We start from the raw sequence: 12,109 nt of genomic DNA on the forward strand, positions 1-12,109 counted from the left end.
GAAACGACAGCCTACAAAATAGAGAGTTCTTCAAGTAAATGGAAACTAACCATAAACTGATCAAGCTCTTTCTCATCTACAACATGACCGTTACCAAGCACGGAGTACTTAGCCATCACTTCCTGCGACTGAGCCAGCTGCGAGTCGATCCTCGCCAACTGGTCCACTGGCGTCGCTATCCTCAAACAAGCCACGTGCGCTGCTAGCAATTGCTCATATAAAGGATGCCCCAATATATCCGCCTTGCATTTCGCTCTTTCCCAATTATCCCCACCGCCACCTCCACCTCCACCTCCACCTCCACCGTCAAATAACAACTCTTCCCCGCCACCACCGTTGTTACTATTAATATGGTCGTTTTTATCGCTTCTGTTCCGACCAAAAAAGTCGTCGGCTCGCCGGATAACTGCGTTGCTAAGCCAAGAAGGACCAACAGAAGCAGAGGAAGAGGCAGAGGCAGAAAGTGATGATTGAAAAGCCATTTCTTGTGACATATGATCTTGAAAAGCCATTTTTGTGCAAAAGCAACCACTTTTACCACAACATTGTAGAGAAAAGACCAACCCAGAAGACAAAAAGGTAGCTTTTACTGCAAAATTTGGTTCTTTAAATGGAATTTTAAAGAGAAAGCTTCTGTTTTTAATGACGAAGACGAAGGAGAAGAAGAAGAAAAGAGAAGAAATGGAGGAGAGCAAAGAGCAAAGGTCTCTCTTTTACTGTTGGTGTGGACTTTTGGTGGGTAATCGGAGCGTGAGATGCGGGCCACGTGTTAGTTTAGGGAACTTGATCACTTCTGTTATTGTAAAATTACGGAGACGATTTGTCTAATGCCAACATCTTTGCCGTTGTCTCACTTATCATTAACAGTAATGTCGTACACATCGAAATATTTATATATGCAAAAGACTGATATATTAATAAAATATTTAATTATTTTACAAATAAATAAGGTATCCCATGGAGAATTACTATTAATTCATTTACAAATAATAATAAACTAATGTGTGTTATATAGTTTAATTAGAATCCAAATTCATGTACCTTTCATCTTAAATTAAATTTATGATGAGCGAAAATAAAATTAATTTTTTTTAGATTATGTTGAATTTTTGTATTGTAAGTAGTACTTTTTTTTTAATAATTAAGGATATTTTTGAATCAGATTACGTATAATTATCCATTTTAAGCAATCTTAAATTTGCATATAATCGCTTATGAATTTCAATCTTATGTTTTGAAAACAATGCTATTATTATGGTTAAAAAATATTAAATTATTGTGAATTCTAAAAAAAATTAAATAGATTATGAGTTTATATAAAGGGACTTAAGACTGTATTTGATATGAGAGATTTTGGATGAGGGATTTTAATAATTTATTAATTTTGAATCAATAAATTAATTTTAATAATTTATTCCCAATAAAATAAAATTTGAAAATATACGGAATTAAAAACCTAGGGTTTTACCTATATATATATATAACCTAAGTTTGTAATTCCATAATTTAACAAATTTCATAGGTTTAAAAAGCCTTGGTGAAAATATTACATCAGCTAATTATAATTCTTTTTAATTAGAAGTTTTTTTGTACATATATTCACTCATTTATATTGTTTTTTTTTTTTTGTATAAAAATTACATGTAAAGTCTATTGACATGTTTTATTTATGAATCTAAAAATAATGAATTGTTAAAATATTTCTTTCACATAGTTATGTTTTTATTGTATTAGATATGTTGCAATTGGACAATGTCACATAAATCTATTAGTTGGGTCAATAAAGAATTTTCTTTTTTACCTAAATTTTTTTAGAGTGAATTACTAATTAATCTCTTCATTCTATTCAAATAAGCTATAGTTGGAAATTATTTTCAAAATTTAATTTTTTAGTCTATCAATTTTATCTTTGTTACACTATTTAATTTTTTGTTTATTTTTCCATTAGTTGTTAATGAAATCTCGTTATTATTTGTCACGACCCGTTTCCGTGGGCCGGACCGGCACTAGGGCCCAGGTAAGCATAAGGCCCCCGAGGCCCGTAGTAAGCCTAATTACTCAAATTATACATTCCATACCATTTATAAAAGTAACGCATACGACAAGGCCCAAATTTAAATGCACAACCCTATAACTGCGGAGTTCAATAATATTCTGATAATAGAATAATTTATACATCCAAAAGTAAATAACAGAAATATAAAGTTTACATTTATAACTCTGCGGAGAAGATTGCAGAGCTTCCGTTGGATCAGCAACTTCCTACTACCTGAGAAGTTTGGAGAGAAGGGGGGGTGAGTTTTGCAACTCAGTGAATAATAATAAATAATACACACCACATACAGTCACACGGAATGCGCCCTAATATACTGAATGATCACACAACAATCAATCATATGGCATAACATCAGCACCCACAAACAACATCACCTTCAAATAATCACATCACGTGGAAATTAGTCAGTGGAGTCACCGAACCCCCGATGAGCCGTCCTCCCACATGGCTCATCCTCTCACATGTGCACCAGGGAGCCGATCCCCCATACTGGCCGACCGGTCTAATCCTCACTTGACCAGCCCTCTCATTGTTTTTCCATTCTCTCTTTTCTTTTCCATACCAACAGGAGGTAACCCGGTCGTCTCCATCAAATCTAGATCATCAGGCGCTCACAACAGGAGGCCACCCTGCGGGCTGCGATCAAATCTAGATTATCAGGTGCGCCCAATAAAGAAACCAACCTGTGGTTTTCCATATCACACAGATCATAGCAGTAGGTGCACACGGGGGCGCCGATCTCCCATTTACCCGGCTAACAGAAACAGAATCAGGATCCATATAACAGAATCAGAATATAACAGAAATCAGAATCAGGATCCATATAACAGAATCAGAATATAACAGAAATCAGAATCAGGATCCATATAACAGAAACAGTCTCACAAACCCATGGTGACCCACATCATCCCAATTCCACACAAACAAATCACAGTATATGCACAGCACAATTATTCAAACAATTCTTTCAACGTACTACACCAAATACATCCAAATATACAATTATGTAACATAAAATAAATATGAGCTTTAATATATATATATATATATATATATATAAGGTTTGTAAAAAAAAAATGCTATGCAAATGCATGTTGATATGCATTATTTATTATTACTCACAGTGATGGAAAGCGAAGTCCTAGCTTTGATTCTGTCCTGGAGGAGCACTAGATGGACACGGGCGATCTAAGAAATTTAAAGAATGACACAAACAAAAATAACTATATCAGATAAAAATATTTCTTTACCACTCTAAGAGTTTTATTTTATATTCTAAATTTTTTCTACGTAAATTAATCTCAATATTTTAATTTCTTTTCTATACTAAAATTTTATTTTTCTATCTAACTCTATTTTATTTATTTTCATCTAAAATCTATTTATTTTATACCGAATTTATTTTTTTTTTTTTTTTTCTACCGAAATTTCGGCAGCATCTCCCCTAAAAATTGGACTATCCACCTGTTAAATATCAACAATATATCTAATATTGCCAAATCACACAGCCCATCCATCGGGCAATTAATCAAATAACATTTTCCCATCCTCCTTCAATCTCAACATCACCACACAATCCAAATCATACATTACAATACCATTATATTTAAACTACCTTAATTAAATCAACACTAAAATTATAAAGCTATTAACTACTCACATTTACCAAATTAAATTAATTACATTAATTAACTACAAAATAATAAGTTTAATTTAATTAACTAACATTACTAACATTAACTTAACTAAACTTAACTAAACTCATTAATTACAAATAATAAAAATTAATTTCATTAACTAATATTACTAAATTAATTAACTTCAAATAATAAAATTAATTTAATTGACTAATATTACTAACACTAACTTAACTAAATAAATTAGCTACAAACAATTAACTACAACTAACTTAACTAATTAATTACTAACACTAATTACTAACACTAACACTAACACTAACACTAACTTAACTAAATAAATCAGTTAATTTCATTCACTAAATTTTAAATTATACCCAATTTATAGTGTTGCCGGATTGCGATTAACCGGAAATGGGGCTGGTGGCCGGAGGTCGACTGGCAGCGTGGAGAGAGGCGGAGCAGCAGGTACGGTGGTGGCGCGACCAAGTGAAGGCTGTGCTGCTGCCGTGCGCTGCGCGATCTGGCAGAGGGCACAGCTGCTGGCAGTGGCGCGCGACGTGAGTGGCGTGAGCTGCTGCTGTCTCGCCAGGGACACAGGCGCAGTGAGGAAAAGGAGGAAAGAAAGGAAAGAAGGGAAGAAGGAGAGAAGGAAAGAAGAAAGAAGAAGAGAGGAGAGGAAAATGGTGGCTGTGTGTTGGTGGTGTCGCCGGAGAAGTGGAGATGTGCTGCTGAGGGAGTGAGTTTAGCGTTGGAGTTAAAAGAAAAAGGGAAGTTTCTAGATGGTTTGGGTTGAACCGATTCGATTCGGTTCGGTTCGGCCCAAATCTTCGGTTTCCAATTGATTTACGGGTTTTTCAATCGATTTTTGGTTCGGTTTCTCACAGTGTTCGCATTAAAATATTGAAATAAATTTTCAGGCTGTCAGTTTATTAAATTTAATTGGAAAATCTTTGAAAATAAAAATTCGGGTTGTTTCAGTCTTCCCCCCTTAAAAAAATTCGTCCTCGAATTTTGAAAATAACAAGAAACTAGGATACAACAATTGTTTACGACAATGGTGGTTATGCTTCTCACAAAATGTTGCTAGTTCGTTAGTCAGAGTGGTGAATCTAATTTTTCTTAAATTTATTAATTAAGACAAACCAATGAACAGACCTGGGAAGAAAATCTAATTTATAGGGAAGGTAAGATGATTATAAGATGAATCCATCCCCAAAGTTATCTACCTTGATGTATCGTCATTTATTCTCTCTCTAGTTATGATAAGCAATGATCATTTCTCAATAAGATGCTCATACACAAACCAAGCATTAAATCTTCTGATACAAGAATCCCCATATTCAAATGTACTACTATCCCAATTTAGAATCCTTATTTCAAAATTCAAAATCTACATGCTGACTCATCCATTTTCCATCAGTTCCAAATATTAATATCATTGCTCCAATAATCATGGAAGAAGTTTATACTTAGATAAGATGGTTGCTGCCAATTCAAGGAGGTTTTCGATTATTTCAAATTTTGTCATTAAGTACTATTTGATCATTTCTAATTAAAGAGAACAAATTCTTACCACTACTACAAGCTTATTTCAAACAAAATCATGATATTTCTCTAGCTAATTGCTATCGACTGATAGGAGATCTTAGCTTCTATCCCAAGCACATCACCTATTTAACAACTTAACCATTTTCCAACGAAAGATAGATATACAATCTCTTTTCAAATCCTACTAATAAAAATCTCATAACAACTAGTAGTACATCAGCTATGTAGAGAGAATTTAAATTCACCATCAAGTCCCTATTTTAGTTAGTAACTTATCTATCCCTCTTTCCAAATTGTCATATACCATTTCTTAACTAATTATGACAAGAACTTATGAAATTAGCCAAGTTAGTTGTTATCATGCCGGATAATTCTTAATTCATTTTTCTAAAATTTGCAAATGCCATTCTATTATACTCAATTCCATAAAGAAATCCAGCCTACATTTTTTTTTTTTTTTTTTTTTTTTTTTTTTTTTTTTTACAAACTTAATTGAGATGTAAAATTCTCCAAACCAATTTACCCATTTCTTCTGTCTCTAATCAATCTTTTAGACCTACGTTTATGTATCCAGAAATCAAGAATCTTAAACTAAGTAGTGCCTTTTGCTCTAGCTAAGTAAGAGATCAAGCATGTTAAACCCATAATTCAACTCCTGATTAGACTATGTCCTTTGTCTTATGTTTATTCTTAATCCCATGAATGCCCATGAATATTCAGATAATAATATCATTGGGTTATTCCTTTTCTCCAAGTCTATTGTAATGTCTATTACCTGTAAAATTTATACCTAATATGATCTAGGAATATCCTCAACATCTGAGTTTTAATGTACCAGTTCTCAAATGGACCTAACTAATTAAGTATTCCCTTAAACCATTAGATATGTCGCAAACAGCCATTTATAACACAATTCTATTCATTCTATCATAATTGCTACCAATCGCTAAGGAATTCAGAATAGTTTTATATTAATGGCTCTCATCCTAATTGATATCTCAATAATTCCATGAGCAGATTTTAAATTAATAAATCACCAGATTATCACACTTAAGTTAGCCGTCAAGTATAGTTAAGATATACTCTTAGATCGTCTTGTTAACACATCCACTAATCTTATTCTCTCTATGTTCAGTCTTTGAATACTTGCGTTTGTTCTTCTCCCTAAATTTGCTAAAATTATCCCAAATTCACTTGTTTATTCTTACACAAATCTCAATATTCCAAATGAATAGTAATTAAAACTCAGTTAGTCCATTGATATATAAAATACTCCAGATACCCTTCTATTCCCTAGAGGCGTAATTATATCTCCCTTTCTCCATCCAACAAACTAAGTAACTTATAAAAATGCACTGAGTAATAGGAATTTCTTATTCTAACTTCTTTGCATCAAGAAATTACATTTATTCACATTCATCGTCATTTCAAGCTGAATCTCCTGATTCTTTATCAACTCTTATTTCCGAGTATTACTATTAATAACACTTATCACTTGTACATAATACATTCATAAGCTCGATATATGGATTCAATTAATATAACTCATAAAACATAATACACTTATCAAATTACAGAAGTCAGAATTTTCTTATCTCTGTCTCTCAAGTAGAAAATCTCTCTCTCTCTTTTTTTTCTTTCTTTTTTTTTTTTTTTTTTTTTTTGAATCTGAATTTACTATTGATGAACTACGAAATTCTCGAAACTCACCTCATAAAGACCCGATCCGATTAACTCAACTCAGAAGTTTGGTTAGAACATCAGCAATTATTTGTTTAATATTCTATAGAGTTATCATTGACAGTGATAATTATTTTAAACCTCAAAACCATTTCCTACCTTCAATAGTATACATATTCCATCTTTCTACTATTAATAATATTTCACTTCTTTTTGTCTAGCTACATATTCTTAACTACTTATTCTAAAGCATCTCTTTTTTTTTAACTTTCTAAATTTTCATAAATCTTAAATTTATTTACAGCATAAAATTACTATTCATGACCATTTAAATTCTTAATATCCACCTTAGCTCTGTTCTTCAAGAGATATAACAAGAAACTGTTCAATTATACAAATATTATTCTCCTTCATATTATATTCAAATTATCATTTTCCTAATATAATTATCACCCAATATAATAGCGTTACAATCTCAAAACCACTAATTGCCTTTGCTATCTTTTACTTTTATTTTATTATACTTGGTCCATAAGATTAGTCTGGCTTATTACACATCCTACATGTACTAGGATCTTAATTATATCACACATGGATCCACAAATACTTCTATTAACTATTACTCAATCTTTTCTATCTTAACAATAATCACTTATAATTTCTTGATCATTTTGTCTTAGAATTTATTCTCGTATAAGCATCGTGAGATCAACACGAACCAAAATATTTCTACACTCATGAAATCCCAAAGTATAGAAGTCTTTATCCTAAATCCGCTGATGTATCATTATTCCTATTTTTACCAAATCTTGTTGCCCATGATCCCTAATTTGTTAAAACTTTATATACTGATTATCCTCATTTAAATCATACTAATTTATACTCTTCACGCTTCTGTAATTGATTCTTTTCTTAATATCTATACAATAACAGGACTAATTCCATCCTTACTTATCTAATTCACTAGTATAACATCAATTCAATAATTGGATAATTATCTCTCCAGGTCCGATGTCATTCATCAATACACTTAATCATCATACCCCACTATTTACATAACATAATTAACTTAATTCCCTTATAAAGTCGTTCCTCGGACCATAGAATCTCCAATTAAACAAAATCATTGTTTATAATTCACATACCATCAAGTGTGCAACAATTATTTTAAACATCAAAAGACTAAATACCATTAGCATTAATTTTAATTTTTTTTTTTTTTTTTTTTACTTGTACCATATTAAACCATAAGATGCCACAATCCATACAATATCCATCACTAACTACATAAAGATTAGAGTAATTTATCTCTTACTAAAAATCGCGATTTTTTTTTTCTTTTAACCACAATAATTTATATTATTTCCTATATTCACACCCTAAAAAAAAATAGTTGATGAATACAACAATACACTTTACTCTACCAAGCAGCGATTTTTCATAAATAAAACTCACTTCATATAATAATTCCACCAATATTATTCTTTATGAAAAATACTCATCACCAATTATCATATCAAATCACACCAAATCCTTCAATATTCAAACCTTATAAAAATCATGTATATCCATTCCATCCAGAAAAATATTTATCTCAATAATTATAAGAAATTCCACTAACTAACATTATGAAAATTTTATCAAATACATATACTAATTCAATACTCTAATTAAATAGACTCTAATGTCCTCGAATCCGAATCATTTAGTTCTCTTAATAAATAATTAGCAACTCATTCTCAATTCCACAGGCACACATATACACACGTTCCTGCATTTTATATATGTATTCCATAGAAGGATTTTTATTTAAACCATCCCCTTAGCATCAGTAACTAAATCACATCTCTAAAGAACATGGATATAAATTTTACTCATTAAACAACTTGACTTTAACCTGACTGTGAAGAACGCTGAAGGGGAAAGCAAGGAAGACTATATCAAGACATGACAGAAATTACTCCGCAGTTACATCTAGACTTATGACCTTTTGCTCTGATACCACCTTTGTCACGACCCGTTTCCGTGGGCCGGACCGGCACTAGGGCCCAGGTAAGCATAAGGCCCCCGAGGCCCGTAGTAAGCCTAATTACTCAAATTATACATTCCATACCATTTATAAAAGTAACGCATACGACAAGGCCCAAATTTAAATGCACAACCCTATAACTGCGGAGTTCAATAATATTCTGATAATAGAATAATTTATACATCCAAAAGTAAATAACAGAAATATAAAGTTTACATTTATAACTCTGCGGAGAAGATTGCAGAGCTTCCGTTGGATCAGCAACTTCCTACTACCTGAGAAGTTTGGAGAGAAGGGGGGGTGAGTTTTGCAACTCAGTGAATAATAATAAATAATACACACCACATACAGTCACACGGAATGCGCCCTAATATACTGAATGATCACACAACAATCAATCATATGGCAAAACATCAGCACCCACAAACAACATCACCTTCAAATAATCACATCACGTGGAAATTAGTCAGTGGAGTCACCGAACCCCCGATGAGCCGTCCTCCCACATGGCTCATCCTCTCACATGTGCACCAGGGAGCCGATCCCCCATACTGGCCGACCGGTCTAATCCTCACTTGACCAGCCCTCTCATTGTTTTTCCATTCTCTCTTTTCTTTTCCATACCAACAGGAGGTAACCCGGTCGTCTCCATCAAATCTAGATCATCAGGCGCTCACAACAGGAGGCCACCCTGCGGGCTGCGATCAAATCTAGATTATCAGGTGCGCCCAATAAAGAAACCAACCTGTGGTTTTCCATATCACACAGATCATAGCAGTAGGTGCACACGGGGGCGCCGATCTCCCATTTACCCGGCTAACAGAAACAGAATCAGGATCCATATAACAGAATCAGAATATAACAGAAATCAGAATCAGGATCCATATAACAGAATCAGAATATAACAGAAATCAGAATCAGGATCCATATAACAGAAACAGTCTCACAAACCCATGGTGACCCACATCATCCCAATTCCACACAAACAAATCACAGTATATGCACAGCACAATTATTCAAACAATTCTTTCAACGTACTACACCAAATACATCCAAATATACAATTATGTAACATAAAATAAATATGAGCTTTAATATATATATATATATATATATATATATAAGGTTTGTAAAAAAAAAATGCTATGCAAATGCATGTTGATATGCATTATTTATTATTACTCACAGTGATGGAAAGCGAAGTCCTAGCTTTGATTCTGTCCTGGAGGAGCACTAGATGGACACGGGCGATCTAAGAAATTTAAAGAATGACACAAACAAAAATAACTATATCAGATAAAAATATTTCTTTACCACTCTAAGAGTTTTATTTTATATTCTAAATTTTTTCTACGTAAATTAATCTCAATATTTTAATTTCTTTTCTATACTAAAATTTTATTTTTCTATCTAACTCTATTTTATTTATTTTCATCTAAAATCTATTTATTTTATACCGAATTTATTTTTTTTTTTTTTTTCTACCGAAATTTCGGCAGCATCTCCCCTAAAAATTGGACTATCCACCTGTTAAATATCAACAATATATCTAATATTGCCAAATCACACAGCCCATCCATCGGGCAATTAATCAAATAACATTTTCCCATCCTCCTTCAATCTCAACATCACCACACAATCCAAATCATACATTACAATACCATTATATTTAAACTACCTTAATTAAATCAACACTAAAATTATAAAGCTATTAACTACTCACATTTACCAAATTAAATTAATTACATTAATTAACTACAAAATAATAAGTTTAATTTAATTAACTAACATTACTAACATTAACTTAACTAAACTTAACTAAACTCATTAATTACAAATAATAAAAATTAATTTCATTAACTAATATTACTAAATTAATTAACTTCAAATAATAAAATTAATTTAATTGACTAATATTACTAACACTAACTTAACTAAATAAATTAGCTACAAACAATTAACTACAACTAACTTAACTAATTAATTACTAACACTAATTACTAACACTAACACTAACACTAACACTAACTTAACTAAATAAATCAGTTAATTTCATTCACTAAATTTTAAATTATACCCAATTTATAGTGTTGCCGGATTGCGATTAACCGGAAATGGGGCTGGTGGCCGGAGGTCGACTGGCAGCGTGGAGAGAGGCGGAGCAGCAGGTACGGTGGTGGCGCGACCAAGTGAAGGCTGTGCTGCTGCCGTGCGCTGCGCGATCTGGCAGAGGGCACAGCTGCTGGCAGTGGCGCGCGACGTGAGTGGCGTGAGCTGCTGCTGTCTCGCCAGGGACACAGGCGCAGTGAGGAAAAGGAGGAAAGAAAGGAAAGAAGGGAAGAAGGAGAGAAGGAAAGAAGAAAGAAGAAGAGAGGAGAGGAAAATGGTGGCTGTGTGTTGGTGGTGTCGCCGGAGAAGTGGAGATGTGCTGCTGAGGGAGTGAGTTTAGCGTTGGAGTTAAAAGAAAAAGGGAAGTTTCTAGATGGTTTGGGTTGAACCGATTCGATTCGGTTCGGTTCGGCCCAAATCTTCGGTTTCCAATTGATTTACGGGTTTTTCAATCGATTTTTGGTTCGGTTTCTCACAGTGTTCGCATTAAAATATTGAAATAAATTTTCAGGCTGTCAGTTTATTAAATTTAATTGGAAAATCTTTGAAAATAAAAATTCGGGTTGTTTCATTATTCCTAATGAATATTTGTACTAATCACTTGACATGTAAAAAGCGCCTAAAAGAGTGAATTGTTATATAATTAATTTCTTATATATATATATATATATATATATATATATAAATAAATAAGCTATCACGTGAGAGGATTTATTGGAAAAAAAATTTAGTTTCAGTAAATAAATAATGTCAATCACATGTGGCGGATTGATATTTTTATCACTTGTAAAAAATATAGAAAATGAGAAGTTTTAAATTTGAATTATTTACATTATAAAAATTATCACTAATTTAATAAATATTATTTAAAAAATCAGTGATAATTATTCAAAGGAAAAAATTATTTCTACTGTGTAACCACAATTTCATTCGATGTGTTAGGATAGTTTTAAAATAAAGACTCATGCTGCCGTTGAATAGCTTTGTGCACAACAAAATATCAGAAATATAAGACAAAAACGTGTCACTGTCAAAATATCTATTACT

General features: G+C 32.4%; 1 protein-coding gene and 1 long non-coding RNA gene across 2 annotated transcripts; both read right to left on the reverse strand.

Moving 5' to 3' along the window:
* Nucleotides 1–6: 6 nt before the first annotated feature.
* Nucleotides 7–826, reverse strand: LOC149491600 (uncharacterized). The gene has a single exon (XM_089717191.1). The coding sequence runs from the start codon at nucleotides 510–512 to the stop codon at nucleotides 12–14; it is 501 nt and encodes a 166-aa protein (XP_089573317.1). The 5' UTR covers nucleotides 513–826; the 3' UTR covers nucleotides 7–11.
* A 1,287-nt stretch (nucleotides 827–2,113) lies between these two features.
* LOC149491601 (uncharacterized) lies at nucleotides 2,114–11,627 on the reverse strand. The gene is made up of 5 exons (XR_016319355.1): nucleotides 11,031–11,627; nucleotides 10,140–10,205; nucleotides 4,071–9,228; nucleotides 3,179–3,244; nucleotides 2,114–2,269 (listed from the first exon to the last, which is right to left on the reverse strand). It is a non-coding gene; the product is annotated as an uncharacterized LOC149491601 (long non-coding RNA).
* Between the last annotated feature and the right edge of the window lie 482 nt (nucleotides 11,628–12,109).

This window comes from Jatropha curcas, unplaced genomic scaffold (assembly GCF_041381405.1).
Source record: "Jatropha curcas cultivar XTBG-Jc1 unplaced genomic scaffold, XTBG_Jcur_1.0 HiC_scaffold_1136_pilon, whole genome shotgun sequence".
NCBI lineage: Eukaryota > Viridiplantae > Streptophyta > Magnoliopsida > Malpighiales > Euphorbiaceae > Jatropha > Jatropha curcas.

Excerpts from the sequence above, each read along its gene's own strand:
- LOC149491600 (XM_089717191.1), bottom strand. The coding sequence starts at position 512 with ATGGCTTTTCAAGATCATATGTCACAAGAAATGGCTTTTCAATCATCA.